Source organism: Bidens hawaiensis, unplaced genomic scaffold, assembly GCF_021521415.1.
Source record: "Bidens hawaiensis isolate Kalapana, Puna unplaced genomic scaffold, B.hawaiensis_p1.1 tig00021184_1, whole genome shotgun sequence".
Classification (NCBI taxonomy): Eukaryota; Viridiplantae; Streptophyta; class Magnoliopsida; order Asterales; family Asteraceae; genus Bidens; species Bidens hawaiensis.
The window spans coordinates 136,471-157,138 of record NW_027493277.1 but is presented as its reverse complement, the minus strand read 5'-3'; the positions used below and the strand labels follow the sequence as shown (position 1 = coordinate 157,138).

Here is a 20,668-nt window from a genome sequence, read left to right as displayed (position 1 = left end):
ATTAAGTAAAATAAGTTACAACATTGTAACTTATGAAACTTTCCTCTCACAATATAAACAATCCCAAACACCTTATTATTTTTCAAAAAGTTAATAAGTAATAAGTTGGTGAAAATAAGCAATCTCAAACACCCCCTAAACCTATGTATAATTGCACTTGATGAAAAATAATAATGTATGAGCCAAAATAAGTATTTAACACAAATTCCTACTTGTTTGCAACATATGTATCATGTACTTACGCAGTATATAATTAGGGATACAGGCAAATTTTAATATAAAATTAGGCAAGTAAGATGATATTGTATATTTGTATAGTCAAAAGTTGGTAAAACAAATAAGAATTATTAGTTGAAAACTCAAATTTCAATATAATTAAAAGCAAAGATTCAAGCACCCAATCCCAATCCAAGAGCTAAAAGCTTAAAACACATAAAAGCATAACAAAGGGATGGTATGACTAATAACCTGCTCAACAACTAAACTTACAATCCTGAAAAAGAAACCATAATCCTGAAAGTCCAAAGTCAAAAGTCACTTTAATAACCAACCTATAATATGTTGTAGAAAAGTAACACATCCTACTAACAAATACTCAAGATAGATAAACATAACATCCAACCAACATGTTTTGCTGGACCTTGAAATTACCGTTTTACCCTCACGGGCGTCCTTTCTTTGTGCTGCAAGACGGGCACTTGTACTGCTTGATGCTCTCCGCCTTTGCGGGTGTTATTTTCACACACTTACCATGATACCACCTCTCACATATATCACACCCAATCCAAAACTCATCACCGCTGTAATTCCCGCCACAGCTCCCACAAAGAGTTTCACCGTGCTCGTCGTCTTCTTCTGCATAACTGTCATCATATGCCCTCGGTGTGCTTTTGGCTTGGCCATCACTTGTTCTCTGTAACTAAAACATAATCAGTGTATGAAAACGAAAACACCGAAGTGAAATAACCAAACCCAAACAAAAACTGACAGTTTGGTTTTCTGTTTTAGGAAAAACCAAAGTTTTTGTTCCGTTTTAGTTTTATATGTAATTAAAATAAGAAAAATCAAATTTATGGATTTTCATGCAGTTTTAAATTTTAACTAATACAAATTTAATAAATAGAGTTACCAAAATAATGTATTCCATGTGAATAACAATCAAACAATTATCAAAATGATTTGAGTCTGAATTAATTATTTTGACCGAGTTTTTTTGGGCCAAAAAACTGAAACCAAACTGAACAGTTCTTAAAAACCCAAAACCGAAATTTGGGTTTTTATTTTGGTTTGAAACCAAAACCAACGCACGCATACCACAAGTCAACACAGCCCGTTTTGACCCAACCCGACCGACCGTTTTGCCACTGTTAATGAAATTGTTTGAATGGCATTTTAGTAATGTTACCTTTGTGCTAGATCGGGCTTTGTTTCCATTATCCACATTGGGTTTGTTGTCCTTGACGTGCTTCCGTTCAGTTACGACTTCAAACACGGTGGGTAGGTCGTTTATCATACTGAATAGACGCTTCCTGCGCAAAGAAATTTACATGATTACCATCAAAGAAAACAACATATTAATATATTTCTACTCCAAAAAAGTCCAACACTAAAATAAAAGCAATATTTACATAACCAGATTGAACAACGAACTAGTCGTCTTATCGATTGTTCGGACCTGACTTAAAAGACGGATGACATAACTAATTTAAAAATATTCAAATAGTATATTGATTTAAAAGTTTAATACAACTATTTTGTTATGTTATTAATGTTAAAAAATAAAACAAATGTAATGGTTTCTTAAAAAATAAAAAGAAACTAAAGTATTTGAAAGGGTAACAAATTTTTAAATATGTCCAAAACACTAATGCTTTCCTAAAAAAGATGGTCACCAGTTCAACCGCCATCCCGACCCAAACCGACCGGCCCATTTAGAAGCAGCCCAAACCCATCAAACCAAACCGACTCCAACTTTAGTCCCTGTGGCTTACTCATATTGCAACTTTAGCACACATGTTTCAAAAGTTACAACTTTATGACCAACTGTAACACAATTGGTCCCAAAAACTAGAGCTAGAGAAAAAAAAAATAAAAATAATAAACGTGTATAAAGAAATGTAGGTATGAAATGCTAGAATGTACACATGTGAGTTCATTGAAACAAAAAGTAGTCAGATGTAAGTTAAAGTAGATGAGAAAGAAGGCACCTTTCATTTCTGTTCAAACGAGCACCAAAGTAGAAAGCAACCGCCAACAACCAAGAGTCAGTATGCACCGCAACCAATGACAGCCAATCTCTTCTGTGCATCCCGTCTCTTGCAAAGTTAATCCCCAAAGCGGGTTCTGGAAGTTCTGGAGGAACTTCCTCTGCAGGAAGTGTTACTTCCCATGTTTCATTTGGATGGCCATACAAACACAAATTCTCCTTTTCTAAACATTCAAAATTCGTCAGATTAACCATATTTAGATATTAATAATTAGATCTAGCTAAATTTACTATAAAAACTAGGCATAAGTATAAAAAAAACAATAAGCTCAGATATTAATAGATTGATGATCTGTACACGACTGTTGTAGCAATAGACTCAAGTCTGACTTTTTATTCAAAGCTTTCACTTTTCAAATTCAAAAAGTAAACAATAAGCGTACCTTAATTTCAATTGTTTACTGATTGTATAAGTTAGTGTATATCAATTAAAAGTAGCTCAAATTTGTAGCTTAATATCAACAGAATCCAAAATTCAAGCAAAAACATAGTCCATCAACTCTTCAATAACCATATTAACCATTATCCATATTTAGTAAATAAAAGCTAGACCTTAATAAAGTTAACTAAAAACACAAAGCATAGATTTTAACAGATTGACTATCTGCATAGCAAGGTAGCAACTGTATTAGCAATAGTTTCAAGTCTAATTTTTCATCCAAACCTTTTTCAAATTTAAAAGAATAAACAATAAATTTACCTCACTAACTCCAATTAATTGCTAATTATCAAAGTTACTGCGTATTCCCGGTAGCTTGTTACTTCAACTTAAATATCAATGAAATCCAAACTTTATGCTAAAACATTGTCCTTCAACTCTTCAATAATCAAATAAACAATCTAGATGTGCAACATAGAAAAAATATAGATTACCATGTTTATTATCACAAAATCCATAGTTTATTACCACAATTTTACATAACTTTTTCCACTGTACACAAACTGTCAACTGTCAAAAAGCCTAAGATTCTATCAGAGAAACACATCAAAATAAAAAAAATAAAAAAAAAACAAGCCTACAATTCAGTCACAGTCACCAGTCACAAACTTAAACATTCAATTACAAATTAAGCACAAACAAAACTCCAATTCACATAATATGCTACAAATCTATATAAGCAATTAAACTACTAAACAACTCCCACAAAAATTACAAAATTATTATCAATATGAAATCTACAAAATTAAGCATATATCATCTCAAATTCAATTAACAGTTCAACACAAACCTGGATCACAAGTCGCATAAAACTCATCCACATCTGCAAAAAGAAAAAAAAATGAAAACCTAGACACAAAAGTCAAAATCAGCACAAAAGGTCAAAATCAAGCAATATATATACCGTAAGTAAGCGCACGAACGATTCCAGATCTACGAGCACTATAATCCTTGAAGATCTCTTCAACGGTTCGCGGACTCGACGTAATCGCAGCCATATCCATAAATCCAAACCCTAAAACTCTCAGATCTAACAAAATAGCAACAACGGATCCAGTTAGTGTTAGTAATAATAAAACGTTGAATTATATAACGGCATGGCTGGATTTGAGTGTTATTTGATCTCCTAGAGTTGGTGAATTGATTGAATTTGAATAGTAGTAGTAATAATAATAATATTGTTATTATTAAGAGATTTTGTTATGAGATGTGAGAGAAATAACAAGGGGTTAAATGGGGAAGGGGAAGATGAAGGAATTTTTTGACCTTTTTTTTTTGGATTTGATGGGATTGATTGTGGCCGTTGGATGATTGGGATTTTGTTTGTGTTCCGTACTTTTTGTGGATTGAATCTAGGGGGGGGGGGGGGGGGGGGGGGGCTTTGTGGTTTGGGTTTTGGGTGGTGGTGGGATTGGTCCTTGGAGTATTAGTTTTGTACCAATTACATCCCCTTGATGATGACGATGATGATGCTACTGTTTAGGGCGGCAACTAGGAATGAGCAAATTCGTTATTTGTACCGATTGGTACTAGTACTAAAATCGGTAGCTACCGAATCGGTACCAAAGTTTTGAGTTTCGGGATCGATACGGTACGGTACCAGTATTTCTCGAATTTTTGCCTTCAATAACGGTACAGGTACCGACCCAAATATTTTACTACCGGTACCAATAATTTACGATTTTCGGGATCGGGATTTTCGGTATCGGTAGCGGTACGATACCAAGCACGTCCCTAGAGGCAAATGTTGGCATGACCCGAACCCGACACGAAAATAAATAGATTTTGGGTTGACTAGCATGACCCATTTAAAATACGGATTGGGTTCGTGTTAACTAACCTGACCCGTTTAAAAAACGGGTTGGGTTTAGGCTAACTAACCTGCTCCATTTAAAAAACGGGCTGGGTTCAGGTTGACTAACCTGGCCCATTTATAAAACGGTTCGGGTTGAACCCGTTAACCCGTTTTAGTAACTAAAAATAAACCTTTTTTGTTTTTGTTTTTGTTTTTGTTTTTGTTTTATTTCGTGTTTCCATTTTCCAAATCTACTCTTGCAAATTCCAATCGATTTTCATGATTCTAATTATTAATTATTGTTAAAACAAAAGTTATTACTTATTTTCTCTAACAACTCTAAATTATATTGATTTGATTTAAAAAAAAACTTTTATTTTTTTTTGTAAATGGGTCAAACGGGACGTTTTTGGGTCGGGTTGCACATTTCGTTTTTATGTGTTCGGGTTAGGGTTGAAATCTTTTACACGAATAATATATATGGGTTGGGTTCGGGTTGCACATTTCGACCCGTCACCTGCAATCCATTAGCCCGCTAACCCGTCAGCCCGACACAATTGACACCCATACCATTGTTGTGTATTATGAGTGAGTTGCACAAATGGTCCTTGGACTAGCTACTAGGTGTTCTTTTATTCTTTTTTCAAAGTATTTTATGAAAGTTCTGTAACAATCGTACCTTTGGAAGCTAAAGCATGTTTCCTATTATATATATATGAAAGAGTCGTATGTTTTTCCAATTGAGAACAAACATAGGCATGTAAGAAAAGAGAAACTAAAGTATGCTCTCAAACAAAATTTATACAAATGTACAATAATATTATGTCCCCCACAAACAAAATGGGGCAACATGAGGCTTTGAGCTTATAATAGATGCCAAATTGAGCGGATGACAAATGCTTTGGCTAAAATATCAACAATTAAGAAGTAGTGAAGTCATATTTAACGGTGAGAGCCCATGCTATATATCCATATCTCGAAATTTAGAGGTGTGAATGAAAATGAAAAACCGATAAACATAAACGGATTAATAAAACCTAAGCAAAAACTCACAGTTTGGTTTTATATTTTTGTAAAACCCAAACTTTCTTGTGTTTAAGGTAGTTCTTAAACTCTACCCAACTAAGAGACTACTTCTCAACCATGTAGGAAAGATAAATAAACATTACATTTTGAACGTTTTATTTTTTATGTGCATGTTTGTTTAAAAAAAAGCACACTATGTTCTTCTTAAAACTCTACACGCGTATATGGGAGATGTTCATTATCGTTTTTCACTTTTGAAATATGTAATTTACATAAAATTGGTTCAAACCGCCAACTACTGCGACTGGTTTGATTTCCGTTCCCAAAACCGTGGCCTAAGTTAAAACCGACAGAATCAGACTGTGAAGTCACAACAGATTTGAGAATAAGAGATGACATCGGTCCAAATTTTAGCGCTCTCTATATTTTGACTTAAAAACTAGAAAATCCATCACCTGTAAGTTGCAACAACAATGTAAAACAAGCTTAAACAACTTCAAATAACATAAGCAGCTTTACAGATGGGTAAATCTCACCCTCTTGACTATACAATGAAACGGGTCGTATGCCTTTATTTATCTCTCTCACTGGTAAGCATGTTTGGCCCGCAAAATCATCCTTTTCTGATGTATCATTTTCATGAACTTCTATTCGAAGCAAAGCCAGTTCCGGGACTGTTAACTCGAACTCAAACTCAAACTCTTCGTCCCAAGATGGAGTCCAAGTATCCTCCACTGTTTTTGATTTCTTCATTACCGAATCATCAGGTACCCCACCAATCCCAATCTACATCAAATCCATTATTTTCATAAATGTAAGAGTTGAATACGGTTTTAGTCCATGTGGTTTGACCAAGATAACCATGTTAGTATCTTAGTTTGAATTTGACTTTGACTTTGACTTTTTCGGTCCAGCAGTTTCATTTTCGTATCAATTAAAGTTCAACTTTTTATTAAAAGACTACCCTTGGATTACTTGTGTTACTTAGTCAAAGATTTTATTATTTTGACCATGTAACACAAACAATCCAAGGGTGTTTTGGTCTTAACAAAAATTTGGATGGGATTAGTGATCAGACTTTAAGTCATTAACTGATACGAAAATGAAACCATTAGACTAAAAAAGTCAAACTTAAACTAATGGACTAAGAGAGTTATTTGGATCAAACCTATAGACTGAAACCGGATTTAACTCTAAATATAAACAAAACATGTTTATGAACAAATAAATAGATAGCTTACCCTCACATAGAAATCTGGTGGAGAGTATGCATCAAAATGTGTGTGTTTAAAATCATAATACCATCCTTCTCCCATAAAAAGAGTTACCTGAATAAAGCATAAATAGCACGAATTAGTTCAAGATCATTACAAAGAATATCATACAGATTTAACATTTAACCGCTTTAAGTTAAGTTAAGTTACGTGCCTTTAATTTCATTTTGACCGGTAGTTTGACTCTGGGGTCAAAGATCTCATTACCACCGGTCAACAAAAAATCAGGCTTTTTAACATATCCGCAGCCCCCGTTTCCTCTGAACATTCCTTGCATTAACCATAGTGATCTTCCGTACCCCTGCCACGTCGCATGAAGCGTAAACAAACAAGGAATTGAATATCTTGTGAGATTAAAGATTAGTGTTAACCTGCATGTTGAATGCAACCATTTGAGCTCCATGCATCCACCCGACTAATGGGTTGTAATTAGATGAGTCGAACCGTATTCCTTTAGGATACACCCTCAAAATATTTCTCTGGGTGAATCTAGAAATGGCAACTGTTAGCACTTAGCACCCAATGATGACTTGTATACCAGAAACAGCAAAATTAGCCAATAATAAGGGTGTAAATCGTGTCGGGTTAGCGGGTTGAATTTTTAAACCAGAACATGACTCGTATATTTATTCCTGTTAAAAACACCATCCTAGACACACTTAAAATCATGTAAACGGGTTGAATGGGTTGGGTTGACTTGTTTAATAAAACAGGTTGACCAGTCGAGTGTCGACCTTTGTAATTAAATGTGTTAAACATGTCAAGCCAAAGACAACCCGTGATGAAACCGAAGACTGAACTGAAATAACCAGACCCAAACAAAAACCGACAATTTGGTTTTATGTTTTCATAAAAACTGAACTTTCGGTTCAGTTTCGGTTTTGCAGGTAACTAAAACCAAAAAATCGAATGGAACCGAATTTATGGACTTTCATATTTAATTTTGCATTTGAAGTAATTTACAAGATATTAGTAAATACTGAAATAGTGTAACCCAAATAGTTTAGTCCAAATGTATAATAATAATCTATTAATTATTAATAAACAAAAAGATTTAGAACCACGTTCTTTATTTTGAGACAACTACTTTTTCGGCCCAAAAACTTCAAGTTCAAATGGAAAAGCTGAAAACCGAAAACCAAACTAAACCCACGCCATAAAACCGAAACTGAACAATTTTCTAAAAATCACAAACCGAAAGGTCCTTGGTTAAGTTTGAGCCCAAAACCGACCATGCACACCCCTAACCCATTTAGTTATACATGTGAGCCTGAAGCCAATACCTGACAATCTGTGGCCCATGAGTTTTTGCTGCCTTCTCTAACTCGTGTTCACTTAAGCTAAGACGTCTTACTTTATCGGGTTCCACTTTCAACCAATCATCTAAACCACCCTTTCCCTTTCCAGCATGGATGGAAATCAAACTCCTGTATTCAGCTGCCACATCAGCAGAGTGTAGATCATCATCTCCATCTGAATCATCTGAATCCGAATCATCCTGCAAGAACATAGTTAGTACTTAGTACAGCTTGAAACTAATCTAAATATAAATCATATATTCATTTGCATCTTAACTTGCTAAATTAAATGATTTAGGAGGTTTTATGCATTAAAGATACACTTGGGAAAATTTCGGCCCGTATGGATGAGCGTTAGTTTTATCAGTTACGTGCCTGTGAAATGACTAAAGCACCCTTACTATAATAAAACAATGTTCATGTACCTTATTATCATCACGAGGGTCTGGAATTTCATCGCCCCAAGCTCCTATAGGCGGATCCTTTTCCTTCGCCTCGTTTCCATTTTCCTCATTTTTCTTGCCTTTAAGATATTCTTTGGGAGGTTTAGTAGATATGATGACCCGTTTTTTAAGAGACTCGGGTGATGGGAATTCATCTAAACATTCTTTGTTAGGAGTATACAGCATGTCTCCAAATATGTGATGAACCATCTATGATTTTAGTTACATTAATATTAACAATGAAACTAACACCAGATGTCAATCCACAGATCCAAATTACAAAATTACCTCTGCCACTTTTGTTTGAAGATCTGTGGTAAGATGGTCTTCTAAAGTAATCACAACAGGGTAATCAGATGCAGAGAAAGCATTAATCTTGATAGACTTGAAACAAGTAGAAAGTTCAACAGGTGTGGTTAATGTCCTATATTAATTACACAACATAAAGATCAGACAATGTAGATATGTTATATACGCGTCAACATGGAGTATAATATATGTAAAAGAAGATTTTTACATTCCATGAAGGACGAGCACATCGTCTTTTGCTAAATTAGGCCATATGTCTAACTCAATGACTCTTACACCTCTCTCGAGTGCTTCAATGATGGGAACATCACTACAGTCACTACTAAGTTGATTCCCGGTTAGATATGAGTTGTGGCCGGTATATATAAAATAATGAGACAGTGGAGCACTCATATCTTGGTGAACCTGGAGAATAACAGAAGATTATTTTGATAGTATTACATATCGTACTACATTCTATGCAGACGACTTGTTTGCAAATATTTGGAGTCTAGCATTTATAAGCATACAGTTATAAAAAATTGGATTGTCAAAAGTAATAAAACCAAATTCATAAGCTCAAGTGTACGTACAGCACGAAACTTTCAGTCCGGACAATCAACATCTGCTGATATAACCAATCCATAATTCCTGACAACTTGGATTACTGAACTAACCAGAATCACAGACTAGCAAAAGCCATTATGTGTTTTTGTATATGTATATATATGTATGAATTGTGCTAAAGAACTATAAACAAACTCAATTAAATAAGAAGTTGAAATAGAGTAGATTCCATAAATGTTAAATATTACTCAAACATGCCATAATCTTCTCTTTCTGGAAAAAAGAAGCTACAGTTCTAAAGCAAATTCATAAGCACAAGTTCACAATGAAACAATTTTAATGATAAATCAACAATCACAGCTACTGATATAACCAATTCATAATTCCTGACAACTAAGATTACTAAATTAATCAAAATTACAACCTAGCAAATGCCATCATGTGTTGTGCACACGTATGACGTGGTCAATTAGATAAGAAGCTGAAATAGAGTAGATTCATAAAATGTAATAATCAAGCATGCAGCAACTACCTCTCTTTGAAATTGTAGTTATTGAAATCTTATTTACGATCCGCAATGACCCAAGAAAGACTGAGCAGGTTGGCGATGATAGCTACCGAGAATGAAATATTATAAAGCATAATTTGCAAAGAGGTGATTCACCAATTTGCTATCAAGAATGTTATGAGAGCTTCACAAATCCTCGGTTAGCTATCCGCTTATTTAATATGTCATAAACTCATTCTAACATATCATGATTTTGCTAATTGTTATGTTTATTGCCGTAACTTTAATCATCATTTAAAAAAAATTGTTTACATTATTTAGTACGTTAAGGCTTAAGTGTCATTCTTTTTCTTTCTGGCTCGGCCGAGTCACGTGAATTCTCAGGGCTGACATCAAACTTCAGTGGTTGTTATCAAGTTTAATAATAATATTATGAACTAAATTCATATCAATATATCAATCATTTCTACATACATTTAATGACATATTCAAACTATACATAACACGTTACACGACTAAATTCAAGCTAAAATCAGAGAAATAGAAGCTCAAAGGTTACCGAATGAGGCGATAAAACGGGGACAGACGAGGCGAGAAGGTATCTGAAGAAGCCGTCGAGGTTGAAGCCTTTGCGGTGGAACATAATAGGCGCATTATGCGTGATAATGGCTTGAGCTTCCTGAACGGTGGCCTTGTCCTCTCTCTGGACGTCAATGAGAAACTGCTGGAGGCGTTCGGCGGTCATGTAATCGTTAACGGCGTACTTATCGAACACCGATTTGATTCCGGCGGGTGCCACGGCGGCCGGGATCCGGAACCGCCGTCTGAAACAGAAGCATACTGTGTACGTTTGCTTAGACATTGATGGATGGATGGTGGTGATTCAATTATTATTATTGAATACTGGAGATTTAATTGAAGGTGTGTGTATATATATATATATGTATATATGCGATTGGTTGATGTGTTGTATTTGAATCGACGACGGAGGAGCTACGTGCCGTCGGTGGGTCGACGGTTGAGATCGTTGGGATGCATATTTACAACTAACTGACTTGGTGGGGCCCACAGATGGTTCGAGTGGGCATGCAACTGCTAACGTAGCGTGTGTTTACTATCTCTATTGTGTATTTAAAGTTGGTGTGGGTTTGTGTGTAGTCGGTAGATGTTGACATTGTGATGCAAATTATTGTGCAAGTGATTGTTTTTAAATTATTTGTGACTTTATTATTTTTAGACCTGTAAACGAACCGAACGTTCGGTGAACAATCGTGAATCGTTCGGCGGGAAGTTCGTTTATGTTCGTTTATTTAATAAACGAACGAGCATGAACAAAAAATTTGTGTTTGTTTAATTAAACGAACGAACATGAACACATGTTCCGTTCGTTCATTTATGTATTAATATTAATAGAAAATAATTAAATATTATTTGGATATGTCATCTGTTTAAAGGTTTTATATTTGTTAATTTGTGTTCATTTAAGTGATTTCATTTAAGTTCGTTTATATTTGTGTTCATTTACGTTTGTTCATACATGTTCGTTTATCTTTATTCAGTTATGTTAGTTTAGATTTTAAACAAACGAACACAAATGTCCATTTTTAAATAAACAAACATGAACATAAATAGTGGTTCGATTAAGTGTCCTTGTTCTTTTAAAGTTAAATGAACGAACATGAGCATGCCCTTGTTCGTGTTCATTCGATTCGTTTACAGGCTTTCATTATTCACATTGATGAATACATCGGTCTCAATCTCTAGGCTCTGCTGATTTTATTTGTGTTCGTTTGTGTTCGTGAACCGTTCGTGAACACATTAATTTCCTTAATAAACGAACACGAACATTAAATCTCGTTTGGTAAGTGTTCGTGAACTGTTCGTAAACACATTATTTACTTAACGAACGAACATGAACAAGGACTTGTTCGTGTTCGTTCGGTTTGTTTACAGCCCTAATTATTTTACTTTTTTTCTTAATATTTTATACTTTTTTTTATGTTTTACTTGAATAAATCTTGAATACTTTTAATCTCCATGTGATGATGTGAACCAGGGCCGGCACTAAGGTGGGGCAGGGTGGTCGACGGCCCCAACTCGGCACCATGCTACGCCTGAATTCTTTTTTAAATTATATATATTTTTATAAAAAACGAAATATATATTTAATGTTTAAAATCAATTGCATAACAGTTAGCTTGGTTTAGTGACAAAAGGTTTGGCTCTCTATCAAAAGGTTGCGGGTTCCAGCCTTATTTGAGACATATTTAAGACTATTTTTATACAAAAGTTTTTATACAACCCAAATCATAATCAAGTAAGCCAATATAAAAATTAAATTATTTAAACCCAACAAAAAACTCATTTTACTTAAGGCCCAAAATATTTTTCAGCTTTGACCCAATTTCTTTTTCAATTCTCGGAGCTGGACCTGATGTGAACAAGCAAACAACCCAATCCTTGGAACATAATACTACCCGGGTGGCGAAGATTCAAAATCGAGGTGCTAAACTAGAAGTGGTCGTCAAATCAGGTTTCTGGTTGGACATTTTTAAAATAAAATTTGAATTTCCCCCGTGACAAGGATCATTTCATGGGCACATTCCATGTTGGGGTGTTAATCGGGTAAATCCGAAACCCCTAATTCCATGTATACATAGCAAAACAGATAGGTCTTGCTAAACTAGATGGAATAACAAATCAGAACGAACGAGTCACAACAAGTCGTTTTCAAAAGTTAAAAGCCAATCATTTAGATTTTGATCAAACGGGTTTTGAAAAAAACGGATACGAATAAAATGGTCAATTTGATAACAATGGCCAATTTGATTGGGGTTACTCATCACATAAAGCTCATATAGTTTCGCCTTCAACTTCCAATACACTTGCTTTTATTAAACAACACCACTTAAATATAAAATGCAGCTAGCGGGTGTGCAAAAATACAAGCCCAAAATAAGAGAGGCCCAACACTAAACAAACTAACCCATTGATTGTCACTTATTGAAGGCGTCACATTTTTACAAAGAGCTTAACATAGCCTTATTTTCATGAGCTTATATGTAAGTTGGGGTTTTCTCAACCTCGAACTTGAAGAGAGGGGGGAGGGGGGGGGACGTGCATGTAGTATAAACAGCATATGCGTGCATCTTACACGCCGTATAAAACGTATGTCGTGTATGTTCTTGTATATATATACGTTTCTTGTTTCTTGTTTTGTAATAACTCATTTTAAGATAATAAAATTTTCTCTCATTGCTTCATTTCTCCTTTTGTTCCTGTGTCATCGTTTTCAACGATTACATGTTATTAGGCATTCCAATACAATAGCGCACATTATTGAATTCAGATGTTAAACAAGCTACTTATCAATTTCAAAAGTTTTATGGATATTACTCTAAGCACAACAAATAAAACAATATCAGTGCTACAAATTTGTGAAACTTGAAGAACTTCGTAACAAATTAGATGGATGCATTTAGATGGCATGGTGTTAACTGCAACCAAAATGAAAGTCTCATGATGAAAAAGGCAATATTTTTACTATTGGACTGAAATAACATATTTAAATGAACCATTAGACGAAAATGAAACTTTGCTTATATTTTAAACTCAAATCAGCCTAAATTTAAACATAATAGCCCAGGCCATATTAAATATGCCAATATATTATGTCACATAATATTAAATTTGTCTAATAGGTCTGAAAAGACCATCACATGTAATAGATATGTTTGTGGCATTTATTTAAATTTATGGGAGCAACCGATTGAACACAAAAATTGAATGCACTGGTTTTTCTATTTGTGTTTCTTTATGTCATTTCATTAATAGTATAAATAAACGGTTCATTAACGTAATGAACATAACTGAACATAGATGCACGAATGTTGACGAACATAAGTGAGCGAAAACCAATTAAAAGAAAACGTGAACATCAATCTATTAGACCCAAAAAAATAATAATAAAACCAGATTAAATTGAAGCACGCCAAATATAATTTTATAAAGTTATACTAACAAATGAACTTAAACAAATGAACCTAACAAACCTAAATGAATGTAAACGAACAAACATAAATGAGTTTAAATGAACAAGCGTAAACAAATGTTCATAGGAATAGATGAACGAATGAGACATGCGTTCATTTTCGTTTATTTAACTAAATGAAATTCCCAAAGAGTGGTTCACTAATCGTTTGGTTCTTACATGTGTATTTCATCATATCCATTTTCATTTCATTCTAGGTTTTTGTATTCCAAATGAACTTTAGCAAAATGACACCAAATATGTCTACATGGCTTTAATATTATAAGTTAAACCATGTTGAAAAATATGCTTACAAGTCTCTTTAATAAATACAAATGCATTCTTGATTTTTTCACGCTATGAAGCTAACACGAACCATAAAACCAAAGTTCATAAACTCAATAATATCCTCGGATTCCTTCAATGATTCTTTAGGATTTATGTAACCACCATGAACATACCATGTCGTGAATTCGTTACTCGACATTCATCCAAGTTGCGTCTTTTTATTATAGATCAAGCGTATAATTCTTGGTAACGAGTTTAGGAGAACTACCACGGGCATCTCAAATCTATTTTGGAACTTGTGAAATCTTCATTCAGATTTTTTATAATATAAACTTTCGTTAGGGGGTGGGGGTGGTTTATAAAACATCACTTCCTCCCATCAATCACGGTGTGCCACCTTACCCCACCACTTTTCATCACTAGTGATGGAATTTTGGTGGGGGTGGTGGTGTGATGGAATTTTTTTTTTATTTTTTATTTTTTTTACAATAAATACTAAAACAAGGTTAAATTAAATAAAAAATAAAACAAGATTAAATAAATATTACAAAGATAAATAAATTAAAAAAACCGACAAAAAAAAACCTATGGCGCTTCCCAACCCCACTTCTCGCATAGCTCGCGTTTGCGATGAAGTAGGATCAATCTAAAGGGTTCGTTAAGATGTTCGTGCGATTGTACGATAAATGTTAAATCGGCGTTTTTTTGGTTTTCATTCAAATGGTTGATATACGCCTCGTCACGTTTTAATTTTGAAGCAAGAGCTAGTTGCTTTCGCTCCTTCGTCTCGACCATTTCCGCCAACTTAGCCGACTTGTATTCGTTAAAGTCCTCGGCCACCGTTTCCTTTCCTAATCTTGACGATTCCCCACTTTTCTTGCGATGCGGCCGTGTGGGTGTGTCTTCGTCGGGATCATCTCCGGGTTGATCGTTCAAGTTCATGTTCGGCATGTTGCTTGACAAGCCGTCGGTAGACGTTGTGTAGTTCCCGGAATCGGAAGTTTTTGATCTTTATGAAGAAGATCCTTTTTTCCTTGGAGCCGTCGGTCCGTCCATGTCGACCACGGGAACCGGTTCCCACTTCGGGTGGTGTCTCGCAATCTCCCACGCATCCAAGTGGGGAAAAGATTTATATCGGAAGATCTTGATATAATTGCTCAAGGCGTTCTTTATGATAGTCGTCTCGTTCGCTCCGCTTTGTAGATCTCGGCTCTACAAAACATTTCGAAAAATATATATATATCAAAATTGTAAAAATAAAGTAATAAATTATAAAAAAAAATTTTAACTAATAAATTTAAAAAAATAATTACCAATTGGATGTAACAAGCATTAAATTTTGACATTTTTCTATTCAAATATCCCCACTTGGAAGTCATTTTATCCATGTTTCGATCGGTTGCACCGGGAAGTTTTTTGAAATGTGCAATAACACGTCTCCATAACATATCTCGTTTTTGTTGGTTTCCGTGTTTTTTTGTTTCGGAGGCGTGTAAATAAGCCTTGGTCAAGGCGACCTCCTCCGCGGATGACCAAGGTCTACGGACGATGGCATCCTCTTCCGCGGGCTCCTCCGCGGGTTCATCTTCATCGTCGTCTTCATCCACATCGTCGTCTTCATCACGAAAGACACGTGCAAATTGATGTATAACATTGTTATCCTCTAAAGGATCGACGGACGTTTGTGACGGTTGAGATTGAAACGTTTCAAAAGGATTATTTTGAAATATTTGGCTAGAAAAAGGTGGAATAAACGGTTGGTTTTGATACGGTGTAGATGAAAACGGTGAATTAAATGTTGGAAATTGAAATGGTTGGTTTTGGAACGGTTGTGGTTGAAAAGGTTGTTGTTGGAATGATTGGGTTGTGTCGGGTTCATCTTGTATTCGGAATCTCGCCGGCTCGCCAAGATTTTGTCGAACCTTTGGTCGGGATTGGGTTTTCTTTGAACCCGAGCCACGTTTCTTTGAACCCTCCATTTGTGTGATGTTAGAATGTTGTTTGTAGTAGAGGATTTGAGTTATATTTGAGTTGGATTTGAAGATGGATTTAATTATATTTATATAGGTTAATTAAGGTTTTTTTATTTTTTATATTGCAACGGTAACAAGCTTTCAACGGTTGAATTGATTTGCGTGATGGCCATAACGGCCGGCCCCCCATCACGCGTGATGGGAGGACCGGCGGCGGTGTTCCACAAGCCATCACGAGTGATGGGAGGTCCGTAACGGACCACCCCATCTCCCCTAATGGGCAAAGTTAAAATCAACCTCTATTTTTTTTTAATTTTACATATAGCTGGTATGCATAAATTATTATTATAAATGCTAAATCATTACAAAACTAGCCTTACTTATTTATTATGGGTAAAGTTAAAATGTAATGGGAAACAAAAATGAGAAGTGTGGAAGGATTTGCGGTCAAAAGTCTTTAAAAAAAATTCAAAAAAATAAAATAAAAAAATTATAACTCTACATAAATAAAAAATGAAAAAAATTAAAAAAACCAAAATGGTTCCCCCGACATTCCTATTCCAAGGAAAAAAAACACGACGAAAAGACACAATGCTGAAAATGAAGCAACACAATGATAAACCAAAAATAACACAATATATCGCAAAATATAACACAATTGCGAACAAAATGTCAAAATATGATACAATGTTGAGTAATATAACACAATATCAAGAAAAAAAAAGGAAACAATGCCAAGAAAAAAAGATAATCAATGACGAAAATAAACACAAAACACAATGATAGACAAAAAGACAATGTTTTTTTTCACTCAACATGTGTTTTTTTTCTTTTTTTTAGAACGAGAATGACAGTGGAAACATTTTTGTGTTTTTACATTTTTCGTTTTTGTATTAAAATTTGAGTTATGATTTTTTTTGTATTAATTTTTCATTATTTTTTAAGGGTATTTTTTGCTACAAATCCTTTTGATTCTTCTCATTTTTGTCCACCTTTGTTGAATAACTCAGCCCTACTTATTATATAAAGCAATTTGTTAGTTTTATGCCTTTGGATGCACCTAACATCATTTCTACCCCATTTGACTCAACCTGGCCCATAAACACAAAATGCAAGAAAGAGCAATGAACTCACCAATATTCACAATTTACATAAGATGGCATCAGGTGAATCAGTTGAAACAAGATTCAGAAAAGAGAAATACATCTTTACATTTCATGTTTTCTTGCCTTAGATTGTTGCAAGTGCTCCATATGCACCCAACTTCATGGCATTCGAACCGCTAATCAAGAAGCACAAGGATATACAAAACAGCTTTCCTGATTACCGTTATCAAACCTGTAATAAATAACAGTTTTATTTCATTTCATGGTCCAAAGCCGCTTTCTAGACCCAACGAACAAAAGGACTAACGACAATAATGGCACAATTTCCCAGGGGTAGGCCTATAAATGAACCGAACGAACATGAACAAGGCTTGTTGGTGTTTGTTCGTTTAACTTTAACCAAACAAACACGAACAGATTTTGCCTGTTCATGTTCGTTCGTTAAGCAAATGAGCGTGCTCTTGTTCGTTTATGTTCATTTGTTAATATTCTAAAAGTGCGGTTCATGAACATAATCGAAAACCTACGGAAAGTAAAAGTATTCTCGAGTTAAAGTATAAAATACCATGATCATTAAATCCAGTAGTTCAAGAGTAAGCAAAGATATCCAAAATAAATGTTTTTCAAATATGAAATTTAAATTTATTTAAACTAATATTAGTAATAAATATATTTAGACTAAAATTTAAACAAATGAACATAAACGAATGTATATACAAACGGATATAAACGAACGCAAATGAATGAACATTCACGCGCGTAAATGAACTAACAAGACACGTGCTCAAGTTCGTGCGTTTTATAAAATAAACAAAAACCCATTGTTCATGTTCGTTTGTTAATTAAACGAACAAAAGGTTAATGTTCGTGCTCGTTTATATATTAAACTAACAAGTCACGTGTTCACGTTTATTTACTTTATTTCCCTTTTGTTAGATATGAAAAAAAAAGTGTATGTAACTAAGAATTGAAGTGACTCACTAACCTGCCTTCTTCTTTGCCTTAATATCATTATCCATGAGCGGCCCACCACATAACATGGAAGAAGTAAACCGACCAGTTGAAGAACAGAAACCTGAAACTGCAGTTCATGTGCAGCATGCATTACATTAAGTCAACCAAAAGAAGTCAATAACCAAAGACAATAAGTCAACCAAAAATATCAACTTACATTAAAGAACTTTGATGATTCTGGCAGCATCCCGAGGTCTCGACTGACCAACAAAGCTTGGCGGATCAACAATATTATCATCAACTACACATTCACGCACACAACATTAAAGTTTATAACTTTATATGACATTTCATAAAACTTGAGACACGGCACGTGATGTTCAGTTGTTCACTTACAATTAGAGCCATGAACCGAAGGTAAGCAATGCTATTATTACTTGCCACACCATAATCTTCATAATCCGGTTCAAGAAACTGGTTTTCAGCAGTAGCAAAAGCCAGAAAATGAGCATCCCGGAGGTCGATTTGTGGGCCCCACGCATGCCTAACAAAGATAATAATAACAACATTAGAAAAAGTCAAAAAGAACAAATCTTTGTTAAATCTTTGTAGCAAATTCACCTGATATCAATAGTCATGACATCCGGATTGGTTCTTGCAGGTGGAAGAGCATAATCGGGTGAATAAACCTATCAAAAAAGTAAAAATACATCAACATTTTTAATAAAAAAATTAATAATAATGTAACAAATTATTAAAAAATAAATAAAAATCAGCAAACCTGATTGCAAATTTCACAGGTTATATCCCCTTTCTTATTACACCATTTCTGAATGCATTTTCTATGAGCAAACTGCAAACCACAAATTCATAAATCATAAATGAGTTGTACTGTAATGTACAAGTACATCTTCATCAATCACAAGTGTACAACCAAACTTATTGCTTTAACAAGATCAAAATATCTGAACCAAACATGGTCCCACCAGTCCAATCCACAAACATGGTCACACTTTAACACCATCCAACATCTTAAATCTCAACCCCATCAACCAAAATATACAGAATGTGATCTTCATACATCAGGTCCTATAAGGTCTGTATAGCCCTATACGATACGATCTGTAAAACTGACACAATTCAGGTCCTACACGGCCTGCATAGCCCTGTACGGGCCGTATATGAAAATCATTTGGCTAAACAATAACTAACTCTAATTTCAAAATCCCTAATTTCAAGTACCAAATTAACAAATTACAAAAATTAGGTCAAAATATGGTAAAAAATAAAAAATTGGGGAAAACGAAATTAGATTAAACCTTGAGGGTGCCATTACAAGCACAAGGAGCCTCCAATTCATGTTCTTCATCTTCTTCTTGGCAAATCCTACACTCTCTGGTAACCTTTGAACAGCCTTCACCCACTTTAGTCTGCAAATTGGTGTCAAAATTGGTGCTTTTTTGCAGCATTTGGATGGTTTCGGAAATCAATTGGTGGGTTTGGGTGGGATGGATGCAGGGTGATGCAGTCATGGGTTGGATTCAAGGGTTTGAATTGAATAAAACACGCAGTAACACGCACACACACAGTTGGTGTGAATAAGATGAAGAAGAAGAAGAAGAAGAAGAGGAAGCAGAGAGAAGAATAAGGAGAGTGGGGAGAGAGAGTGGGTTTTGTTTTGAAAAGTGGAGGTGGTGAAATTACTAAACTAGCCATGCTTTTGTTGTCATAATAATATTATTATTATTTTTTTAAATCTTTTTAGTGTATATATTAAAAATTGAATTATCGTGTAACTTCTCTTTCATAATTAACGAACCCGGACACTACCAATAAACTTAAATATTAGGGACGGATTTTGGGTTTATTTGTTATCGGATATTTGACTTTGAACATCCCTTTTATTCGGTGATAAACAACTCGATTACCAAAAACGTATATGCGATAAATGGCATTATTTAACAACATGTAACTTTTGAACACTTCTTTTATAGTGTCAGAGAATTTCACGTGTAAACACAACATTGTTTGAGGTTATGTCTAAGGTCGACTTCTTGATCGTCGTGAGACTATGCGCGGGAATCGGATGAAACCCCTAAACCCTCGCTTCATGTTGGGTTGGAACCTGGGACTAAATCTTTGATTCTCTTCACCTTCTTCACCTGAATGTCCATCAAACTGGTCTGAGTGGGAATCGGGCATGCATCTTCACTAGAAAAGACAAGCCTCTTACCATTCAACCAAATTCTCGTGATATATAACTTGAACATTTAATATTCAGAAAAGCGAAGTTGTGTAAAAAAAGTTAGTATAGCTGATTCGCTGTCCTAATTGCCCTTTGGTTCATGTGTCTTTGTTAATTAATTTTTACTTTTTTATATATTGAATTCGTATATAAAAGATACTTATAAGG

The 20,668-nt window shown here is 34.7% G+C and overlaps 3 protein-coding genes across 3 annotated transcripts; all 3 read right to left on the bottom strand.

Annotated features, from left to right (window-relative positions):
* Window positions 1-604: 604 nt before the first annotated feature.
* Window positions 605-3,760, bottom strand: LOC143562937 (PHD finger protein ALFIN-LIKE 1-like). The gene is made up of 5 exons (XM_077050605.1): window positions 3,610-3,760; window positions 3,496-3,528; window positions 2,208-2,430; window positions 1,406-1,529; window positions 605-913 (listed from the first exon to the last, which is right to left on the bottom strand). The coding sequence occupies exons 1-5, from the start codon at window positions 3,707-3,709 to the stop codon at window positions 662-664; spliced, it is 732 nt and encodes a 243-aa protein (XP_076906720.1). The 5' UTR covers window positions 3,710-3,760; the 3' UTR covers window positions 605-661.
* Window positions 3,761-6,012: 2,252 nt separating this feature from the next.
* Window positions 6,013-10,772, bottom strand: LOC143562936 (phosphoinositide phospholipase C 2-like). The gene is made up of 9 exons (XM_077050604.1): window positions 10,464-10,772; window positions 9,059-9,255; window positions 8,830-8,965; window positions 8,524-8,751; window positions 8,084-8,298; window positions 7,172-7,289; window positions 6,955-7,101; window positions 6,768-6,854; window positions 6,013-6,312 (listed from the first exon to the last, which is right to left on the bottom strand). Exons 1-9 carry the CDS (start codon window positions 10,764-10,766, stop codon window positions 6,013-6,015), a joined length of 1,731 nt encoding a protein of 576 aa, XP_076906719.1. The 5' UTR covers window positions 10,767-10,772.
* A 6,534-nt stretch (window positions 10,773-17,306) lies between these two features.
* LOC143562935 (uncharacterized) lies at window positions 17,307-19,774 on the bottom strand. Its single transcript, XM_077050603.1, has 7 exons — window positions 19,575-19,774; window positions 19,037-19,108; window positions 18,877-18,944; window positions 18,652-18,799; window positions 18,473-18,556; window positions 18,287-18,382; window positions 17,307-17,533 (listed from the first exon to the last, which is right to left on the bottom strand). Exons 1-7 carry the CDS (start codon window positions 19,722-19,724, stop codon window positions 17,528-17,530), a joined length of 624 nt encoding a protein of 207 aa, XP_076906718.1. The 5' UTR covers window positions 19,725-19,774; the 3' UTR covers window positions 17,307-17,527.
* Window positions 19,775-20,668: the final 894 nt, after the last annotated feature.

What these genes read in the sequence shown, in the direction of transcription:
- LOC143562937 (XM_077050605.1), bottom strand. Translation starts at nt 3,709, where the DNA reads ATGGATATGGCTGCGATTACGTCGAGTCCGCGAACCGTTGAAGAGATC. An exon ending in TTATGCGACTTGTGATCCAG is followed by an intron (nt 2,431 to 3,495) that starts GTTTGTGTTGAA and finishes TTGAATGTTTAG; the next exon opens with AAAAGGAGAATTTGTGTTTG. An exon ending in CGTTTGAACAGAAATGAAAG is followed by an intron (nt 1,530 to 2,207) that starts GTGCCTTCTTTC and finishes TTCTTTGCGCAG; the next exon opens with GAAGCGTCTATTCAGTATGA.
- LOC143562936 (XM_077050604.1), bottom strand. Translation starts at nt 10,766, where the DNA reads ATGTCTAAGCAAACGTACACAGTATGCTTCTGTTTCAGACGGCGGTTC. An exon ending in GTGCTCGTCCTTCATGGAAT is followed by an intron (nt 8,966 to 9,058) that starts GTAAAAATCTTC and finishes TAATTAATATAG; the next exon opens with GACATTAACCACACCTGTTG. An exon ending in CATGGGCCACAGATTGTCAG is followed by an intron (nt 7,290 to 8,083) that starts GTATTGGCTTCA and finishes TGCCATTTCTAG; the next exon opens with ATTCACCCAGAGAAATATTT.
- LOC143562935 (XM_077050603.1), bottom strand. Translation starts at nt 19,724, where the DNA reads ATGCTGCAAAAAAGCACCAATTTTGACACCAATTTGCAGACTAAAGTG. An exon ending in CTTGTAATGGCACCCTCAAG is followed by an intron (nt 19,109 to 19,574) that starts GTTTAATCTAAT and finishes TGTGGTTTGCAG; the next exon opens with TTTGCTCATAGAAAATGCAT. An exon ending in AATCATCAAAGTTCTTTAAT is followed by an intron (nt 18,383 to 18,472) that starts GTAAGTTGATAT and finishes CATGAACTGCAG; the next exon opens with TTTCAGGTTTCTGTTCTTCA.